General features: G+C 36.9%; 5 protein-coding genes and 1 non-coding gene across 7 annotated transcripts; 1 reads left to right on the top strand and 5 right to left on the bottom strand.

The window, feature by feature from the left end:
- On the top strand, positions 728–2,368 carry LOC18772442 (feruloyl CoA ortho-hydroxylase 1). The gene is made up of 2 exons (XM_007208136.2): positions 728–1,283; positions 1,404–2,368. Exons 1-2 carry the CDS (start codon positions 781–783, stop codon positions 1,978–1,980), a joined length of 1,080 nt encoding a protein of 359 aa, XP_007208198.1. The 5' UTR covers positions 728–780; the 3' UTR covers positions 1,981–2,368.
- On the bottom strand, positions 2,549–7,751 carry LOC18775080 (probable acyl-activating enzyme 18, peroxisomal). The gene is made up of 14 exons (XM_007208281.2): positions 7,420–7,751; positions 6,689–6,818; positions 6,336–6,595; positions 5,925–6,126; positions 5,570–5,610; positions 5,234–5,362; positions 5,005–5,078; positions 4,687–4,907; positions 4,322–4,416; positions 4,025–4,241; positions 3,696–3,821; positions 3,421–3,519; positions 3,065–3,271; positions 2,549–2,882 (listed from the first exon to the last, which is right to left on the bottom strand). Exons 1-14 carry the CDS (start codon positions 7,683–7,685, stop codon positions 2,769–2,771), a joined length of 2,181 nt encoding a protein of 726 aa, XP_007208343.1. The 5' UTR covers positions 7,686–7,751; the 3' UTR covers positions 2,549–2,768.
- On the bottom strand, positions 8,491–11,167 carry LOC18775225 (constitutive photomorphogenesis protein 10). The gene is made up of 4 exons (XM_007205913.2): positions 10,862–11,167; positions 9,565–9,638; positions 9,286–9,433; positions 8,491–8,904 (listed from the first exon to the last, which is right to left on the bottom strand). Exons 1-4 carry the CDS (start codon positions 11,091–11,093, stop codon positions 8,807–8,809), a joined length of 552 nt encoding a protein of 183 aa, XP_007205975.1. The 5' UTR covers positions 11,094–11,167; the 3' UTR covers positions 8,491–8,806.
- On the bottom strand, positions 11,197–11,268 carry TRNAM-CAU. The gene has a single exon. It is a non-coding gene; the product is annotated as a tRNA-Met (tRNA).
- Positions 11,583–16,418, bottom strand: LOC18772909 (glucan endo-1,3-beta-glucosidase 4). 2 transcript variants are annotated; one of them, XM_007205045.2, is made up of 5 exons: positions 16,018–16,418; positions 14,803–14,931; positions 12,873–14,120; positions 12,163–12,190; positions 11,583–12,063 (listed from the first exon to the last, which is right to left on the bottom strand). In XM_007205045.2, exons 2-5 carry the CDS (start codon positions 14,867–14,869, stop codon positions 11,922–11,924), a joined length of 1,485 nt encoding a protein of 494 aa, XP_007205107.1. In that variant the 5' UTR covers positions 14,870–14,931; positions 16,018–16,418; the 3' UTR covers positions 11,583–11,921. The 2 variants fall into 2 exon arrangements, with proteins under 2 accessions (XP_007205107.1, XP_020422374.1); XM_020566785.1 differs by lacking the exon at positions 16,018–16,418 and adding an exon at positions 15,581–15,974.
- LOC18772105 (serine/arginine-rich SC35-like splicing factor SCL30A) lies at positions 16,755–21,321 on the bottom strand. The gene is made up of 6 exons (XM_007205689.2): positions 21,116–21,321; positions 20,273–20,440; positions 19,556–19,633; positions 18,385–18,549; positions 17,723–17,878; positions 16,755–17,244 (listed from the first exon to the last, which is right to left on the bottom strand). The coding sequence occupies exons 2-6, from the start codon at positions 20,416–20,418 to the stop codon at positions 17,013–17,015; spliced, it is 777 nt and encodes a 258-aa protein (XP_007205751.1). The 5' UTR covers positions 20,419–20,440; positions 21,116–21,321; the 3' UTR covers positions 16,755–17,012.

The raw sequence follows: 22,235 nt of genomic DNA, 5'->3' as shown, positions 1-22,235 counted from the left end.
GCCTGAAAATTCATTCAATTCAAACTCTCTCACTCTGTCTCTCCATTTTTTTTTACTCTTGTTTTCAAGGTTGTACATGGAGGGAGGGGAAGATAGGGTGGGCTATGGGGAAGAGAAGATGGAGGCGTTGGGGCAATGGGGCAAGGCAATGGCGTTATCGGGTTGGGGGTTGGGGGCTGAGAGTTGGGAAATAGTTTTTATTTTTATTTTTAAAATTTTAAGTTTTTTAAGTTTTTAATTTATCTACTATTTTATTTAACTGGACCATTTTATCCTTATATTTGATGGCAAGATTGATAGAATATAACGGTAGGACTAAAGCGTCGATTAATATAAAGAGTTGGTGGACCATTTGAACGAATAATTTAGTTTATTGAACCAAAATATAAATTATATACAAATTTAAAGACCATTTGAATAATTTACCCTAATAAATAAAGTATAGTATTTTTATATAGGATAACATGAAGCACCCGCGATCACCTACCCCTAAACCTAGGAATAACTTCTCCATAACACCCCCCACCCCAAAGCTCAGATTTCATCAATGTGGCCCACTGAATAATGCATGCATGTACTGACATCCAGTCGCAAACCCTAAAAAGCATGCTAATTGCTACCCGAGTTGGTGAGTAATTGTTAATTAAATAATTAATAACACAACTCACGTATAAATAAGCTCTGTTGCCACTTTACTAGATCACAGAATCTTCTTTAACCTTTTCCTCAACCCCCATTAGACTATTTAGAGGTCAATCCCAAAATCATACCAGAGAAAAAATGGTTCCAACCATGACCAGCCCTTCAGGTATCACCAACTTTGTTATAAACAATGGCAATGGAGTTAAGGGTCTTTCAGAAATGGGTCTCAAAAGCCTTCCAAAGCAATATATCCAGCCCCTTGAAGAGAGAATTAGCACTGCGAGTTTTGGGATAAAAAACTCCGAAGAGACAGTTCCCATCATCGACATGTCAAACTGGGACGACCCGAAAGTTGCAGAAGCTATTTGCAGTGCAGCAGAGAAGTGGGGGTTTTTTCAACTTGTCAACCATGGGGTGCCCGTTGAAGTGCTTGAGAATGTGAAGGAGGCAACTCATCGCTTCTTTGAGTTGCCAGCTGAGGAGAAGAGTAAGAATTCGAAAGAGCGTTCGTGTTCGAACAATGTCCGGTTTGGGACGAGCTTTAGCCCTCAAGCAGAGAAGGCTTTGGAGTGGAAAGATTACCTTAGTCTCTTCTATGTTTCTGAGGATGAGGCCTCTGCACTTTGGCCTCCTGCCTGCAAGTAAGCTTCACTCACTATTATTAATGTCTACTCTGTATATACATAATATTATAAAAACTATTTGTAGCACATTAATTTGTATTGACTAATAATTATATGCATGTATATATATGTTTGCAGGGATGAAGTGCTTGAATACATGAAGAAATCCGAAATTCTCATAAAACGACTCCTAGAGATGCTAATGAAGAGATTAAATGTAAAAGAAATAGACCAAGAAAAAGAAGGTCTTCTAATGGGATCCATGCGGATTAACCTCAACTACTACCCCATTTGCCCAAACCCTGAGCTCACAGTTGGAGTTGGCCGCCACTCCGACGTCTCAACACTCACCGTCCTCCTTCAAGACCAGATTGGCGGCCTTTATGTGCGAGGCGGCACCGACAAGAAGACTTGGATTCATGTCCCTCCGGTGAAGGGGTCGTTGGTGATCAACATTGGTGATGCACTCCAAATCATGAGCAACGGACGATACAAGAGCATCGAGCATCGAGTGGCTGCGAATGGAAGTAAGAACAGGATTTCAGTCCCCATATTTGTCAACCCGAGGCCGTCGGATTTGATCTCTCCGCTGCCGGAAGTGCTTGCAAGTGGGGAGAAAGCAGTGTACAAGCAAGTTCTGTATTCTGATTATGTCAAGCATTTCTTCCGCAAGGCTCATGATGGGAAGAGTACGATTGAGTTTGCCAAAATTTGAAGTTTTACTTTATATGCACTATATGGGAAAGTAATGTTGTGTGAATAAGCTTAGTGATATCAAGGTCTTAGAAATAAAAATGTTTGTACCACATAGGAGTGGCTCATGTGAAAATGAGATGTGATTAATAATGTGATTATCGATAAATGTGATTATCGCATTATGTAAACGCATATTTACTTTCAGATAAATTAATTTTAGTATATTTGGGAGCTGTTTGATACTCCAACAAAGTCATTACATACTCACAAGAAGGAAATTGCACTTTGAGAGTGCATGATAACTTTTTGGCGAATTGCTGTAATATATAAACTATCGGCTGGATTAGTAATATTACAAGACGGTGTGATAATCACACACACACAAAAAAAAAAAAAAAAAAAAAAAAGTATCCTACTTTTGGTAGGTGAACCACTAACATGGCTATGTGCAGTGACAAAGCTGGGTTAGAAGGGATGGCCGTCTGACATGATCAGTCCGCTGTTGGAGTACCTGCAAGAGTGGGGAGAAAGCAATCTAGCATTTCATGGGAAAGGCAGAGGCTCGTGATGGGAAGAGTACGATTGAGTTTGCTAACATATGAAGATTAATTAATTTATGGTACACCATACATAACATAACATATCATCATTGAATATGAATTTTATGGTACACCATACATAACATAACATATCATCATTGTTGATGGTATCATCAGTGAATATGAATGTGATACATAGATATATCTAACATATATATACACATTCATTTATTCGGGCCTTAACCAAAATGCAATGAATATGCTGCCACTACATTCTGCTCCGAACAGAGAGCTCCTGCTTCATTTGGTCTCTCAAAACTCTTCTTAATAACTTGTTGGAGGCTGTTCGAGGAAACTCTGCAACAATCTTGACATGGTTCACCTGTTTAAATCCATCACAAGAGTTGGAGAAATCACATAAACAACTAAAAATGACATGAACCAGATTGTCTTTTGAAACAAAACACAAGCCAACTGGAACATCACACCATTTTACTCCTTTAAATTGTGAATTTTGAGCTTATGTTTCCATGTTGAATAGATAGAGAATGTTAAAAGTCAAACCTTAAACAAAGGGTTGAGGTTGCTTTGAATTGCTTTTGAGAATTTCGCCTTTAGCTGGTCTGCTTTGGAGTCAAATTCTTTCTTTAATACCACATATATAACCAACTGTTCAGGACCCCCATTCACAGGTGCAACACTGACTGCAGCCGTCTCCAAGACGCTTTCATCAGCCCGGTCACAGACACGCTCAATTTCAATAGAACTTGTCTGAAAATCAAGAAAGATTGAAAAAAAGTATATCAATTTAAAGATAAACAGATGATCAAGCAACCCAGGCTCATACTTGCTCATTCATATATGACTTAAGAATGCTTCAGCATCACTCATCAAACAGAGGGGGCAGTTGAACACGTTACCTTGATTCCTCCGAGGTTCATGGTATCATCAGACCTGCCTTGAACAATGAAATGGCCTCCAACAGTTCTTTTGAGTATGTCTCCATGTCTTCTAAGGTGCTGGAGATACATACGCCAAATCATAGAAAAATTCTTGCTTTCATCATAGAGTAATTGAATTGACGAACATGAAACTTTACAGTGCACATCTAGAACCCGCGTTCGAATGTATTGACAGTTACATTTAAGCATATAAAGAGGTTCAAGTATTGTAAGAAAGGCAGTTCTAATCATACCATTCCATTGTACATTGGCATTCCCTTGAAATAAACTTCTTCATGATCAGCATTTAGCAGTCTATCAGTTGCTCCCATGTATAGTGGGAACAAACCTACTTCCCCAACACAAGCTTGATCCTCTGGCTGTCACGTTGATCAAGAAGATAAAATATATCAATGAGTTTGATTTTGTTCATATTATCTTTGACCACCTGTCACCCATCACCCAATGCTTCAAGAAAAACATATCTGCCGAGCTGGCATGATGTAATCGAGCGACAGGTAGGTGATTGTAACAATTAAAGAAACTGAACCCCTATTAAAAACCAGCTAAAGAATGTGCTTACATAAGGAATTCCATGTTCATCAAGGATGACAAAACCTGTGGTCATCGACCTTGTGCTAAATGCTCCAAAAGCTTGTGGCTGCAGTGGACTTCCCATAATGTAGGACGATGAAAGCTCTGTGCCCCCACAACATTCAGTGATGGGTTTGTAATAAGCACGGGAAGTGAGCCAAAGATCATCATCAACGTTTGAAGCTTCACCAGTAGAAGCGAATAATCTGCACACAACCAAGTTTAAGTCTTTTTTTTCTTGGTATTCATACAAATAAGTTTATCTGAAGTTTACATAGAAGATTACTTTATCTTTGTCCAATCTAGGCCTTTCATACACTGGGTATTCTTCCAAGCTTTTACTAAGCTAGGAACTGTACCCAAAATAGTGACTCCTGCATCCTGAAAAGATATAATAGAAAAAAATAAGGTGTTTGGATGACATATCACTTTTATGATCTTTAAGAGCTAAGTGAGTTTTTCCAATCTAAGGGTATAAAAAATAATGAATTAGGAGATTATTCCTCATTGAGATCTTTCATTTTATAGCTGCAAGCAATACATGCACCTTTCATTTTTAATATCTTCTAATTGAACGAAGTAAGCTCAGCTGTTGAAAAGAATAGAACTTGTATTAAATGAACTCATTGAGAAGAAGTATGTAGGTGTCACCTGCACAAATTTTCCAAAGCCACGACCTAGAGGAGATCCATGATACAGAGCAAGAGTTGCACCAGTTAGAAAGCATGAGTAGAGTAAAACTGGACCCATAACCCATCCTAAATTTGTGGGCCAGCAGAAGACATCTCCAACTTGAATATCAATGTGAGCCCATGAATCAGCAGCACATCTAATTGGTGAAAGATGTGTCCATGGAATAGCTTTTGGGTCTCCTGATGAATGCGAAAATATAAACTGAAGATCAAGATGAAAATGAATTTTAAAGTAGAGAGCTAACAATAAATGTTGTCTTGAAAGCAATTTCTTTACCTGTGGTTCCAGATGAAAAGAGGATATTAGTTGTGGAGTCTATTGGCTGATAGACTGGAGAGTAATAATTCTTTCTGCCAAGAAAAGAACACCATTACAATGACATTGAAATTTGTTTAAAACTACACTCATGGAGAAAATGTTTAAGCTTTTCTGGATAAACTCAGCAATCTCTCATTGCATAACAAAGTCTTAAGTGGCCCAATCAATACCTTGGTGTACTGATTACCTTGGATTTTGACTGACACTAGAAAGAAAATCACTCCAGGGTAGATCCTGTTCTCTTAATTGAATGCCTACATTGCTCCCAATTGCTGGAAGCACAATAGCTTTACACGAGGCAGCCTCTGCAACCCGACTGCAAGGAAAGAAAAATCATAACCCAAACATGTCACATTCCACCAATGTAACAATTAAGTTATGGTGGCAAAAGCATATCCCTCTTTATCAGGGCTCTTCTGGGGTTAGACTAGCATTCAAATCCATGATTATCACTTTAATATCACCATCCTTGAAAGAAGACAGATGTAGAGACTAGCATGATTTGAAAGGAAGTAGTATCTACCTGTAGAGAGGAAACTTTCGACCTCCTCTTAGTATGAAATCCTGAATACAAAGTGAAGGTAGGAATCATTTCCAAGACAAAGAACCATAAAAACAGACTGCAAAATATGAGAAGCAGTAAAATAAAAATCGAACTTTAGGTCACTAAATCATGATACTAGATGAGTATTGTGCGAACTTCATTTTTAGTGCGCAAAACATATATAACATGCCTTGGCAGCACTTTTGACATGCTGACATTGCAATACTTTAGCAAGTAAAAAAATTCCCAACAGAAAGTAATCAGGGGCCGGTCTAGTTTACTTTGCTATCCTATAATTTTAAAGGTATAGTTTAACTCATCAAGAAAAATTCACCTGGGTAAAGACGCCCTTTGCTTTAGACACACGCAGGCGAGTTGCAATTTCCTTCACAGCAAAACTGTCCGCTATTGATACAACAACAAATCCTGCTAGTACAATTGCCAAATATATGATAACTGCATTGACTGTCATTGGCATGTCAATAGCAATCGCATCACCCTTTGAAAAGGTTGTATCCAGTGCATTAGCCACCAGCCTGTCAATTATGTTGTAGACAAAATCAACAAAGGAAAAAAACTACAGGATATTATGCAAACAAGGAAAATAATTTGGAAAGATTAACTAAACACGCAGAACGACTAGATGCGTCTGAGATAAGTCATAATCAACACTTACAGGCAATGAATCTCAAAACAATTAAAAGAAAAAGCTAAATGGTACTGGGCAAATCAAATAGGAGCATACATTACTTGTTCCCGAAGTTCCTTTAACGTCATATGATTAACAGCAGAATCATCACACCCTTCATCCCTCCATATAACAGCCGAACTATCATCCTCTTTTCTTGGATGTCTGGTGGGTAGCAAACAACATTCGGCAATATTCAATGTTGAATATGGAAACCAAGCTCCGCTGGGTTTGGATTTGTCAGTCCTATCTAGAATACACTTTGGGGCTTCTCGAAATGAAACTGAGAGCTCTTTCAGAAGAATTGACCAGTAAGCCTAATAACCATATACACATAATGAATTATAATAAGAGCATAGTTCCTTTAATCAAAACACTGGAAAAGACTTACGCATAAAATGAGTACTTACCTCAGGATTCTGAACTGAGAATTTCTGAAAAAGGCTAAAACTTGTTATGGGATCCTTATATGATGTTCCTAAAAGTTCTGAACCATGCGCTTCCATCAACCGTCCCAAGTTTGTATGTCTAGACTGGTATCTGACAATAGAGAAGAACAGGTTCAATTATAATTGTGAAGCAAAAATGAAAAGTAGCAAGAAGACATTCCATGTCTGCAGAATTATTGCTCCAAGATCAACACACTAATGCTAAATGTGTCAGGTTTAGTCAATCCATGTGTGATGAAGTCCCACATAAGTAAGGGTAAAGAATGAATTTTGAATGTACCAACAGTCATACACATCTTCCACTCTACAAAATTATTAAAGAAGCATCAAATGTTCGAAATGGTTGAAATTGATTTCATATATGGTTCGATTTCGATATATTATAAGTGGATTAGTTCAAATGACGGGTTTTATTCCCCTTCATTTTTAGCTCAACTTAGAGTTGAGATTCATTCCTGGCATGGCATGTCAGGTTAAAAACAAAATGTTTACAAGAAATAAAGGAAACAAAAATAACTACAATCAACACTGGAGGGAGTGAGGGGGATTCCAAAAATAACTACAATACAACGAAATGCTATAAAGGGTAGGGTAGGCACTTGAATGACCAAGAAACAATACAGCAGCAATTAAAGTGCAAACAAATTAAATAGAGGCAGGCAGAGAAGGAGAAAACAGTAATTCGACATTACAGAGAAGGGAACCAGTAGAGAGGAAGGCCTTGGGTGGAGACATCCCAATTGGCATAGACAGAGTAATAGATCAACTGGTGCAGCTCATGGGGGTGTGATGGTTTTAGCACTCTCTCAGACACCAGCTGCCGCCACACCTCTCTTGGGTCGTCCGATGAGATTGCATGTTGTTTAAGGACTGCTTCCAAATGCTTGGCCTCGTCAATGGCTAGGCCTGCCTCAACCAAGTCCTCTACTCCCACCTCGCTTATGCTCTTCTTCACCATCTCTCTCTCTCTCCCCTTTGCATGTAGCTTACTCTTAGGAACAACTTCTGTTCTGTTTATTAACTTTTACTAGCAAACTGAGTAGGTGAGCGACTTGAACGACTGTTACCCACGTGTAGCCCTCCTATATGATATTTAATATTACTAATGACCAGAGTCGCAAAAAAAGAGGGAACAAAACTCGCTCCCCTCCTATAGTAACTTCTAAAACTAGTTAGATGACTCGTTAAGGATCACCTATCTGTCTGTCCCCTAAATTGGCGTCCCATTGTCTCCTTCCTATCTGCTTCAAACATTGAAATGGTAGGTGAGAGTGAGAGTCAGAGTGAGAGTGAGAGATATGTGTAAGTTACGCACGTGATAACTCCCTCGTATCCTAGTATTATTTACCAACAAAACAGAACAGGTAAAAAAAAACCCCTCTCCTATGTCTGAATTGGTCGTGTATTTTTTTCAAAATAGTCGATGATAATTCGTTTTTATCTTTTCCTTCTGCAAGTCTTGAGAAAACAGGGGAACAGGAGCTGATCCTATGTCTGGAGTCTGTAAAATGATCAGTTTATGTGGTTTGTTTTTAAATTGCAATAAACAATAGGGTACTCTTAAAAACAAAACAAAAATACATCTTTTATGTTATTTGACAACACCACAACGGGTCCTTGGCCACTAGATTCTCTGCACAACAAACACAGCCAACTTTTTCTTGGCCAAGTAGGTAGGGGAAGGTGGGAAACGTCCAAACCAAAACAACTAGCACAACTTTAATGACCTTAATCTATATACGAGTCTCAGACCAAAACAATAATTAAAAAAAATAAGGTCTACGACTAATCAATTTCTTAATCAAGCAATCAGCAAACTGCTGGAGGTTAATGATCAAATACAAATATGACCAATCCATTCCTTAAGTGGCGCATATAATATATAAGATGAAAAATATGTTACAAGCATTCTGCTTTTCATTTTTTTTGGTGTATGTATGGCTGTTGTAATTCAGCAGGTACATAACATGACAAGCTCATAGTATACAGGTTGATAACATAGCATCCTTCAATGAACAAATCTGTAGAGGTTGCTGGAATCTAATACTTTGTACTGTGTAAGTGGATCCTATGTAAACCTCACTTAGCAAATCGCAGCGTCCACTCAGCAGCAAGCTCGGCGTGTTTAGCTTCATCTTGCAAGTACAAATGGGCAATACCAGGGACAAGTGGATTATCTGCTCAAACATGAATATCCCCATTCAATCAGTAGACAAATAGGAAACACATCATGCTGATCAAGGTTATTAGCTAAATGAATATGATGTTTGGGAATATTTTCTATCTTAAGCCCAACTTAACTCATGCTGTGTTAAACAAAATGAGCACTGCTCTGTTCTTACATCATGTTTTATACAAGACAGGTATGCAATTTTACACGCGAGGAACCTGACAGAATTCCTTCGATATACTAGTTTAAGTAATTAAAGTGAACGTAGTGATCTACCAAGACTCATTTCAAGAATTGAGAGGGGAAAAAGAAAGAAGGAAATGTAACGAACACAAGGACATGCTTACAAGTAGCCACACACGGTTCAAAGGATAACAGAATAACTTACAAGGATCAGGCTTTGTGAAAATGGATTGAAGTGCTTGTAGAACCTTTGTAATTGTTAGAGCTGGACTCCAACTGTCCTTTAAGATTTCCAAACTTACATTTCCAGCAGAATCAACATTGCAATGATAGATTCGAGTTTTGAATACAACCTGAAAATCGGTCCGTTACGTACAACAAATAATTACTTAAGAAAATGATAGCATTAAAACAAAAGCCGTTCTCTATCAAGTCTTTCAGAGGAAACAACATTATTCAGAGGAAATTGAATAGGAGACACTACCTTTGGAGGTTGAAATGGATAATCATAGGGAAATGTAATGTCAAGGAAATATATGCCACCTTGGTATGGTGTTCCTAGGAACAAGAACACAGAAGTATAAGTCAATATTGCCAAGTCATACCAAGGAGACATTAAACAACTCCCTTACAACATAGTTATCCGCAGATAACATAACAAACAAACAGGAACACAGAAGTGATGTGCACCCCACATCATTGCATACAAAAGATAAAACTTTGAAGACTCCAATGTGTCAACACCACATAAGTAGGGAAAAGAAAGTTGGGAGAAAAAGTCATTGTCCCTTAAAACCATAAAAGAGCAGGAAAAGGCCTTCTCCAGAAATATAAGAAATATCAAGAACCAATAACAGGTTCCTACTTTCCACACATCCAACTTTCATTACACACAATGGTTCTAATTCTAAACTAATTCTACTGTCCGCGTATTTATGTTTGAAAAACCTGACATCCAAAAAGAAATCTCAATACATGAGCAACAAAAGCACAAACCAAGGGATGCAGCTGTCGGAAAGACTACATAATCTAATAGCTAGAACCCTTCAATGATATACTCCCCACCATTACAGTTGAAAAACCAGAAACCACATGCAAATAAACAGACCTTAGAAGCAATCAAAATAAATTTTATTGCAGCCACAAGTCAATGATCGGTATAAAGAGTTGAAAAACAAACAAGCTTGCTTGACAATGAACAAGCTCCTTAACAAAAGGCATATCAAAATAAGTTGGCAGCAGTAAACAAATCTTATTGCAGCCACAAATCCACAAGCCTAGACCAACTGAGCAAAGTTAGTTCTGGTGAAATACTCGAAAAAGTTAAAAAAAACCACTTTCTTTTACTTCTCAAAAGTAAACCTCTAACTATAAAAGTTGAGCAACCCCAAAAAAATTGATCAGCTTTAAACGCAGAAAAGTTAGAAACTATCCAAATTCCAAAAATTTTAATCCCTCACTCACTTGTTGTTAAAAACACAACGTCAACTGCACGAGAAACACAAAATTAAGTAAAGTTCAGCTTAACCCAGAAAACAAAGCAAACCCACATCTTAAATATAAAAACTGAGCTGTGAAACTATAAATTCAAGCTCACAACTCCATAAGTAAAACCTTCAAATTTTCTACTTTTCAAGCTCACAACTCCACTTAGAAGCCAACATCTAAACAAATTCAGCTTAACCCAGAAAACAAACAAGGCAAACCCATATCATAAGTCATTTAACCGAGAAAGAAAAAATGTATTTTTTATTCTCCAATTCATAGAAGAGGAAAAAAACCTGGGGGGCCGATGATGGTTGCAACCCAGTTGTAGAGATTGTCACCCTTGGGCCCCGCACAGCAGCCAGGAGGTGGGTCCAGGTTGAGCTCTACCATCTCTCTCTGAATCCTCTTCCCTGAGGACGACACAGAGGTGGTGGATACCCACGTCGATCTTGATGCTAAGGATCCTGCTGACGGCTTTGTCATCGTCAACATGCCTGCTAAGGATCCTGCTGCTGGCTTCGTCATCGTCAAGCACACTCAGAGAGAGAGAATGAGGAGTGAGCTGTAAATGGAACGTACCGTTTCGGCCCAAAGTTAAAATAAAAAGTAGCAAAAATAAAACCAAAGTTATCAGAGCCAGGTTTCGATCCTGGGACCTGTGGGTTATGGGCCCACCACGCTTCCGCTGCGCCACTCTGATTTGTTGATAAATGATGTAGAAATACGTTATATATACAAATGTTAAGTGTTTATTTTTGGATAAAATCTTTAACTACGTTTTTTTTCTTAAAAAAAAAAACACCTTCTACAAATCTATCGCCATATACATATTTATTCAATATGGGTTATGTTAACTTATATATATGCCAGCAATGAAAAATCGGGTTGGAGAGTGGAATATTATTATTTACTTTTCATAATGATCTGGAGACAAAAATTCTGCCACTTATTTGAGGAGATATGAATTAAAAAAACTTATTAAATTCATGCATAGATAATTCGATATGATAAATGTAACAAGTAATTGTAAGCTAGAATTACTTTTTCATTGATAAGGTACAAAATACGTTCTAGTCAAGTTGGTGCCAAAAAATCACGGTCTAGCCACTACTTCATCAGAATGCCTACAATTGAATGGAACTACACAAAACTCCCCAGAATTTGTAGAGGTGGAGAGATAAACTGAGAAGTTGGAAACACAAGCAAAATTGATGAAACAATACATGGACATTTCCAGTTGTGTCACCAAGCTCGTGCTGCCGTGCACTTCCCAGGTCCTTTTCAATCATTTTTCTATTTCGAATGTTCTGCTATAACTATGCTACACGGTAACAAACTGGATGGCACCTCAACTCAAAGCAAAAGCAATACAAGAAATGCTGCCGGTATGAGATATTGAAGATTGGAAACTTGTAGATTTGAACTCCAGCCTCCAACAGCGCTTGAAGGTGCAATTGCAGCTGGTGTAAGTCCCCCGATTGTGCTTGAATTAGAACTGTATCATAATAGTACAAGTTTAGCGCCAAACCCATAATTTAGTGTACAAGTTCTAAAGTAATGATTATGAATATCGGGAAGAGGGTGAGATGCTCACCTTCCGGTAAATTTACAAGATCCATAACCTGTAAATAAATGCCCACCAAAATATTAGGAGGACAATGAGAAAATAAACAGAAGGATAACAAAGTAAGAGAAAAACCATGAAAAGAAACAAAATACTTGTACATGTTACCTCTCAAGGATAACAAACTTGAGAGGTAGTAGAAATGTACAAGTACCCATAAAAAGCAATAAAATGCTTAAGTTTGAAAGCAGGATGATAAAAAAGTAAGAGAAAAAAAAAAATTAAAATGGCATGCTAATAATGCTTCAACATGTTCACAAGCAGGCCTCAATAGTCAATATCACAATAAAAAAAACATGCCTTTTTTCATGTTCATATGCAACATTAGAGCTAATTAAAAAAACCAAACCTAATAACTACTTAAAGCTGCATTAGCTACAAGCTTACTCTCCTCAAAAAAGGTTCTGCTACCCACTAAACTTTTGTTTTGTTTAACTGGAAGCACAAGTTTCATTGCAAAAATAAGAGAAATAAACAAGAATCTCTTAGACATTGATGACTTTGTTTTGTAGAAAGTCCTTTACAACTGACTATCACCATATCTGAATGAAAGGCAATTCAAATTACAGTTTTGCTTCAAAAAACCTGTCTTCAGTTTCAGAACTAACTCAAAAATAGTGTTTGGTGCACCCAAACATACCCAATAGTCAAGGCATAACAAAATGTAGACAGAAACTTACTTGGATCAACAGAAGTTGTCATGGCGGTGTCATCAAAGTCACATGTTCCGCCAACACTTTGCATCTTTTGATAATAGTCATTAAAAGCATATGAAGCATGATTTGCAATAGTATTGGGGAGATAACACCGCTGCCCTTCTTGAATAGGAGTGCAGTTAGCTTGGCCTTGCCCACAAGCCCAGTTTAAGCCATCCTGCAACTTATCAGGATCTGCATCAGCTTTCGCCACACAGAAAACCCCAGAAGAATTCCCAGTAATTTGATTGGAAGTACTCAAACTTAAAGGATATACAGAAGACCCATTCGTAAAGAGCACACCCCAATTTTTCACCGACACTGGTCCTGGCCTCTCGTCTTCATTGAACAACTCATAAATGTACGTGTTGATGGGCAATTTTGGCTGGCTGGGAGGACCTGAATCATTTAACACTCGCCGAATCAAATTATTTGTGTATGTCTGAGCATTTCCTGTGTTGGCATCCGGTTCATTGGATCCACCAAACCATGGCCAACCAGACTCTGTGACAACAATAGAGATCCCAGAAAAATTGAAAGCCTCTATGGAATAATAGGTAGCGTCCACCATAGCATCAAACATGCTGGTGTAATGGAAAAGAGTGTTTGGGTCAACAATCTGCTTGACAGAGGGAAGTGGGCGGAAAAGAGCATAATCAAGCGGGAAAATTCCATTCCCCTCGGTGTACCCATAATAAGGATAGGCATTTAGCATGTAATAGGAATTTGTGTTTTTTATAAACTGAAGGATTTGGTAAATGGTAGGTCCCCATGATAAATTAAAGCCGGCAGTGGATGGGGGGAATGGCTTAGGGATTACATCCATGGACTGTGGAGTTGAAACTTTGACCTGATAATTTAGGTTTGAAGCAACCAGGGCTTTATGAAGGGAATTCATAGCAGAAACCAAAACCGGCGCAGCATGAGGAATTGATGTAAGAACCTCACTGCCAACAGCAATGGCTGTAATATTGGTTGAAGGCAAATAAGCTGCAACATTTTTATTAATCCAGGCTGCTGCTGTTGATGGAGACTGTCCAATCCCTAGGATTTCCTCATTTGTGACACCTACCATTACTTCAATTCCACTGTTTGAAAGGGCTTTCAGCATGTGAGTATCAGCATTATAGAGGCGCACATGTGAAATTTGATGGGCTTTAAGGAGCGCAACTGTATCTGTCTCAGACGGAAGGTCTGAGACGTCGGTCCCAATGTTTATCCCAATGAATGCACCTATAAGTTTCAAAATTGTGATTCAGTATCTTGTTAGAGTGACAACACTACAACAATGAATAAAGGCATCCCAAAATTCCAAATGGTGCCCTTCTATCTGAGTAAAGAATTAACATATAAAAAATCCTCAAAATATATAAAAAAATCAATGTATCCTGTCGCCATGCCCCAAAATTTGCCCAAGACCGATTGTACCTACAAAGGCAAAGCCTCAAGCACAAGGCGGGTCTGGCAAATGACATTTCACAAGCGAAAATATATATATTACAAATAGAGAGAAGATAACGGGAAAAAACCAGAAATCATATAATAAAAGAAACAATCAAAATCAAGGCATAGGTTGAGTCACTCTGAAAATACTAAGTGAAACAAAGATCATCTGCTCAAGATGTAGACGTACCCTTTGCAACTATTCTGAGGACCATAGAGTTATTTCTAACTACACACATGTATCATAAGTCAAGAAACTAATGTACTTTGGAAAGCAAATCAACACTGATAAGTAATACAGAGCTTAAAAACAGTCACGTAAACATGAAGTAGCAATAAAAAATTGCAAAAGTCAGTAAGCCAAGCCCCCCATGTCAAGGAACTCCAGAAAGATTGAGCTCTTAATTATACTACCTCACTCAACAATATAAAACTGGAATGAACAGAAATCAGAACAAGGTTACTGTTTTACCTAATACACTTGTAAACATGCCAATTAGGAGCAAAAGCACGCCTCCAATCCATTTTTTATGCATCATGGGTACCAATAAGACTTCGAGCTATGCTTCCAGTGCTGCGCAGTTAGCTCGTAATTCCTAACCTGCCAGAAATGAAACATATATAAAATGCAATGAGATACTGATGAACAAAACCAAAGTAGAGCTACAGCTTTGCGTATCAATGGCCTTCATAACTTATAAATGAGCATTGCTTAATAGTGTATAGCATAAAAGGGAGTGTAACTATCAACACAACTCACAATAGCATTGGCTCATCGCAAGTATATTTTAATTTTCAAGAACAAAAATGCTAGATGCTAAGTCGCACCCCTAAAACAAACTGTGAAAAACCAACACGAAACATTCTAATTTAGACATGATATACTTTCAATCTCAACACTTGACAAACAATAGGGAACATGAATAATATTGGTCGTGTCCTCCAACAATTTCTTTCATTTTCCCATTTAGCATTTTCAAAACGAAGGCCGAAGGGGAAATTTGTATCTGAAGCTGGGTTTAAAGAAACTAAATCTTACAAAAAATTGAACAAGCTTCTATTTTTCGTACAAACCCAGCACAAGAAATGCCTAAAGTTAGAGAATCGAAAAGACAAAAGAAGAAAAAGCAAAAGAGTGCAGAAGAAACAGATGTAGAAAACCAGAAAAAGCCATTACAGAAGCAAATCCGACCACAAATAGCATTAGTGAAGAGGAGCTGAATATTAAAGAATAAATCGCAAAAAAGTACCCGATTCAACTTCCCCAGCTGAAGAAAGCCAGAAAGTTAGTTCCTAAGTAAGACGCAAGACGTTTCTACTTCTTCAAACAAAACCCACATAAGAAACTGAACTACCTAGAACCAAAAATATAAGAAAGATTCCTGATTTGTCTAAAGTTCAAAAAAAAAAAAGAAAAAAAAAAGCAACTTCCTCAAATGTGGAAGCCAGAACAGCACTAAACACACACTTCTAGTGCTAGACCCTACATAATCCCTACATTAAGAAACATAAAATTTCATTGCAACCCAGAAGAAAAAGAAGAAAAACAATACTGACAGACTCTGCCCCACCAGTCCAATCATATTAATATTATTATTCATTCATAATATTGACTGAAAAATACATAGTTGAGGCAATAAAAGATTCATAACGTTAAGAAAAGAGAGAGAGAGAGGGAGGAGAAAACCTGTTAATGGAAACTTCACTAGACAGAGTGAGCTACTGAGTTTGAGAAAGACAGTGAGACCCAACTCAAGTGATGTGAAGCCGAGTCTTCGAACTCCTGTTGTTTCCTTGGTTTTTCGTTGGTTGTCTTTTTCTTTTTTTCTTTTATTATTTTCTTTCGCCCTTTATTATTATTATTATTTTTATGAAGACTCATTGGGATTATCGCCAAGTCCTTAGTTTTTATTTAATTATTTCGGTGATTTTTATTCGTTTTTCCCTCCAAAAGTCATTTTTCTCAACTCGAAAAAAAGAAAGAAAAAAGTGGTGGAAAAAAGTCATGCATTAACCGCGTCAAAAAGGGAAGGACGGTTTTGATTTGAACTCCAACTCGATGCTCATTAATCATAAGAAAACCGGAAAGGCAGAAAAGGAGACGATTTGAGTTCGGTGATATATCAGTTAGCTTTTTTATTTAAATACACCAAATATCAGTTAGCTAATAATACATTGCAATAAATTTGTAATTATACTTATATATTATATATACATATATATATATATAATAAAGTTGAAAATAAAGTCACTTCACAGAAGGATAGATTCTTTTGTCCAAAAATAAAGAGGATGGATTCTGACTCACTCCAAAAATTAGAAGACAAATTAACAACAAATGGATTATGGACGGATAGGATACCACCAATCGTCTAAAAGTAAAATGCTTTCTTTAGAACACTTTGTGCACTGACTTTTACTCGGGGATCTCAAAAATAAGGACCTGGTTAAGCTTAATGGCATAACAACGCATACACGACAATAACCAAATCACCAAATTCAAGATTCTGCCATGACAGATGTCATTGAAACAAAAACATAAACCTACACATCTTAATCTGAGAAACGACCAGATCCCTTCAAACAATACGTTCACATCATCAAACATAACACATACTAAATGAAATTCAAAAGGTAGCATAGCAAGTTTCTACTAGCTTAAGAGCTCTCTCTCTACGTTGTTCATGGACTAGGAAATCGGTCTCCATTTGGTTCCCTTGGGTAATCTTCATTAATAGGACTTCGGGTCCGTCTGTCGATTCGCCTTGGACTGTGACTTCTGCTTCTGCTCCTGCTTCGGCTTGGACCCCTATCCGGGCTCTCACTGTGGCTCCTTGAGCCCTTATATGGTGGAGGAGATCGAGAAAACGACTTCTCTCTACTGTACCTTCGCTCTTGGGGTGGTGATACAGATCTAGCAACCATAAGAAGCAACAGAAGTTCAAACATTAGAACAAATAGCAGAACGCACTAGGCATTGCGCACTAGACAGAAACACATAAGTTGATGAGCATAAAAGATGAAAGAAATTCAGAAATGACAAAGACATTATACAAAATGTAAATAAACATTTTCTAGCAAATACTATTCCTGAAATCATTATCAATAGGCTAATACCACCGGATCTTTCAGAAACCAATCAAAGGATAAAACTGCCATTTTGACACCAAACAAAACACGAATTACAACAAATTAAACCCATCCTTCCTTCAGTCAAACAATAGACGACTAGCAACAGCCCTAAACCCCAAATATAAACTTATCCCCAAAATCTAATGCATCTTATTTGGATTTTGCAAATGATAAACAGGTTATGCAACCAGAATTAGAAATTTCCACAAATAAATGCCTTTACTGGAAAGTAGATGGCTGGGAGGAAAACCAAAAATTACCTCGAATAATCCCTTCGTTTTGGGGGAGGAGAATAATAATCATGGCTGCGGGACCGAGATCTTGTATGGCGTGGAGGTGGAGATCGGGAATATCGTGGAGAGCGTGAATATCGAGGTGGAGACCGTCTTCGATCACGATATCGACCACTCCTGGTGCTGAAAGAACAAACATTTGAAAGGTTGAATAGACTACTCAGAAGTAGAAAAAGGATTGTCCTGATATTCTCAATTAAACACTACTTATATTATCCAAATATTCACTTTGCATAATTTCTTCTTGGAGCAAACGTACAACAGCAAAACTGCAAGTCCAATATTCAAGACATTAAGGATAAATTAAAGCACTACTTTGATCCTCACCATATCCATACTCATATTTTCAACTTAAAATTCTACTCCAAATGGTTACTACAACAATATTCTTGTATTACATGTCAAGTTAGAATTCAAAATTGTCACCAAATATTGGAACAAACATAGAAGTCCATCTCTAAACAATTGCCACACATTAGTTTCATAGAATCATACATATCATACCTAAATAAAACTTGGATGGAAAAGAAAGAAAAAAGCAAATTGATAATCAGAAGATATATTACTCCAATCAAAGTGCAAGTTCCAACCCATATGACAAAGCCTGTAAAGCAATAGGCAGGTTTTACCTTGCACGCTCCCTATGCCTCATATCAGATGGCTTCTTCCTGTTCTCCTCTGCAAATACAACAGTAACCTCTCGGCCTTGAAGAAGCTGACCATCCATCTGATATTTAGCCTCTTCAGCATCAGCAGGTTCAACAAATTGGACAAAACCAAAACCACGAGGTTCCCTGCAAAAATAGGTGTAAAAGAGAAAACAAAGACAAGTCACAAAAGGAACTACACTGAAAGGTAAAACTATGCAAGTACTTGGACACCATAAACCATTCCTTTTAAATTTTCCAAAATAATCGCCAACAATATGGATGGCCACAATAAAAAGCAAGCACTTGGCTGCTGACCTTGCAAGTGTCAGTTTTAAGATGACTTGAAATTCTTCAAGACTTGGAACATCTTCACAATGTATTCAAACTCAACTTCCTTCAAATCTTCACTACCATTAACATCATCTTCAAAAGAACTCTAATTACTTGATTGTTGTCTTCAAAACTTTAATTTCACTGTTAAACCTCAAAAACTTCAATGAATACACCCCAGCTTATGGTAATAATAAGAGTAGAACATGTAAAAAGAAAAGAAAAAAATCTTGAGGATATTTTTATAGGAGCATGGCAGGGCCTGCTAGGTCAAATCCCACAAAACACATTTTCAAATATTAAATTGATTCCTTTAGCAAATAACGAAAACAGCATTGAACATATCATAAGGTGCATTAGAAGGGCCTGCTATGTCAAATCCCAGAAAAACACGTTTTTCCAATATTAAATTGATTCCTTACACAATTAATGTAAATAGCATTGAGCATATCATAAAGACTAATTGTTCTCAAAAGCAACGCTTTACTCTAGAATAAAATGCGGGGACAGAAGCATGGGCATAGCATTACATAACAAGAGATGTTCAACTTCAAATATAGAGATTCTGAAAAGAAATATCTCCAAATCAATTCAATTCCTATCAGATAAATGAAAAATATCACAAAAGCTTACTAAAACATCCAATAGTTTCAGAAATCACAAGGCACAATAAGCAAGAGGAAAACTACACAATTTCTACTGATAAGGTAAAATATACCTATATTAAATAAATACTAGAATAAATATACAAAAAATAATAATTCAAAATTTAATCTCATCACCAAGATATTTGATAACTAAGTTACTCAGATATGCTCACCCAGTATAGTAATCCTTTGGCAGGTAAACATCCTTAAGAGTGCCAAACTGCCCAAATGGCTTGCGGAGATCTTCTGGCCTGCATAAGAGAACATAATGAAAAAGAAACATCTCATTAATTCAAAATTTATTTAACGACTAAGATGTTAAACAAAATTTATTAAAGGCATACAAAGCCACAAGATGCATAATATCCAATTGGGGGAACATATTTCAGAACAATAAACTTCTAGCAATTGATCCCGTTCAACCGAAAAGAAAGAAAATGGTTGCAGACGTTATAAAGCAAAAAGTCCAACATACAGATAAGGAAATAAAAAAACTAAAAAAAATCAATGATAAACATCAACCAGGCTGATCCTCTAAAGGAAACATGTTCCATATAAAATTATAAACAAACATGATTTGTTGAATGTTCAATTATTCACAATAACTAGCATGCTAGAATCACAAGAATAGTAGGACACGATTGGGACTAATACAGAGTCCAAAGCATTGTATGATATGAACCATGATTTACAAGAAGCATACATATGAACTGATGTATCACATCTATTCAACATATTTCCTCCTTCGTTTTGCTGAAATGCTCATCATCTATCACTAGTCTTTTGTTTTTTGTTTTTCTAAAATATCCATCACCTGTCCTTACATAAAATTTGCAATGCAATCATATTACTAGAAGGAAAAAAGAGAATGATGGTAAGCCACAACAAACCTGCAGTCATGGCGAAGGTTACGAACTAGAAGGCTTGTAGGAAGATCTCTGCTACGACCACCATAGCGACCCCTGGGGCTAGGACTTCTTCCCCTCCTACCATATCCCCCCCTTGGTGGCGATGGGCTGTAGCTTCTTCCCCTCATTTTTAGTTGACTGTCAGCAGCCCTGTGTCCAATTTCAAAAATTCATTACTAACATGAAAAAGGAATATTATAACATTACGGAAACCAATCAAGTGAAGTTCACCGCTAATTTATAAGCCACCAAATTAACCCTACAAATAAGAAAGAAAGATTTCAAGAAAAAGTATCCCAAGTTATACCAATGCAAGTTCTTTCCGGTACAAGAAAATTACATAAAAAACAACAAAATTAAACATAGCTTTGTGGAGAATAATAGATAAGCACAATGTAACTCACTCTATTAGCTTCTTAGGGAAACCTAGGGTTCACCTGTGGAAGGATTTTGAAACGGGGAAAAAACACCTCAATGGGAACAGAAAAACCATGTTCTACCCAGGTAAAGTTGATAGAAGAAAAAGAAGAAGAAGAAAGAAGCACAGCGAACCTTTCTTCGAAAAAGGACCAATTTTTAATTTATTAAAGTACGTTTATTTAGATCTTTTTTCAAACAATGAAATTGAAATTGGCTACATAAATGATGAATTACAAGCATATACTTGAGTGAACAAGTACCAATTTGACAAAATCCTGCGAATATAGAAACCCTAACAGGCATAAACTCCTGAACCCTAATATTGAAACATATGTGTAATATACACAACAAAATACAAATAGAGAGAGAGAGAGAGAGAGAGAGAGAGAGAGAGAGAGGAGAGACCTGAGGATGGTTAATTAGCGAGTTTGGGTTTGGCTGAGAAGTCGACGGCGGTTGCTTTGGTTGTAACTTGTATGTATACGACCAAACACAGCGTCCGATAGCTATAAACTTTTATCTCCAATATGTCCGAATGGAAGGGCTATGTTATTATGTCAAGTGCCTAGGGTTAAAAACCAAGTCGCGCCTTTTTATAGGGAAATATTATCTCAATAATACCCTTGTACAATTCTTTATTATGATCCCAATAATCTATCCCATTCTAATGGGGAAAGAATCGTGCCTATATAAAGCAAGCAACCTAGCGCGAGAAGAGAACGGAGTAACAATATTTTAAAAGGGTGATTTTTGCCCACTACTTTAATTCTATGTGTATCATCATCATCTTTTTTAAAAATTGACACATATTCATGGGTTTAATTATAGTTAATTTGTTATTTATTTATTTATTTATTTATATTATTACGAGAAAGAAACAATACCTAAATAAGATTTTTTCTGATTTACCCTTATTAACCTAGCAAACTTTCCATTTTTCTTAATTAATTAACAACTACCCAAATAAATAATTGGCAATTGGCTTTTATGTCCCATGCTTTAATATGAATCTCAATTCATAGGCTTCAATACTTTGAAGAACACGCCCAAATACTTTGAATCTCAATTGGCTTTAGTTAAGTGAGTAATTGGACTGTGGATGTATAGCTTGGTATAAATTAAGATAACAAACATGTTGATGTATAAGTGAGTAATTGGACAACATTTGATGTATAGCTTGGTATCCAAGTGGGTGATTTGGAATCCCTTGAACACTAGAAACAGTTGGAAATCCATACTGAAAATATGTGACTTTGCATACAGATGCCATATTGAAATGATTTTGAGTTGACATTCCAATCGATTCCTAAATATTAAATATTAAACAATTGCCAATTATTTATTGAAATATTTAGTGATATACCCATTCTTAGCATTAATATTATAAATAAACCCTACATCATTGAATTTCTATAAACAACCCCAAAAAAAACTCAAAAAATGACAGCTGGCCCTATTAATTGGGTATTTTTATGAGATTTTGGGGTTGGGCTTGTTTTAAGAAATTGATGGCAATTTTGTAATT

Source organism: Prunus persica, chromosome G6, assembly GCF_000346465.2.
Source record: "Prunus persica cultivar Lovell chromosome G6, Prunus_persica_NCBIv2, whole genome shotgun sequence".
Taxonomy (NCBI): Eukaryota; Viridiplantae; Streptophyta; class Magnoliopsida; order Rosales; family Rosaceae; genus Prunus; species Prunus persica.
This window is presented reverse-complemented; position numbering and strand designations above follow the sequence as displayed.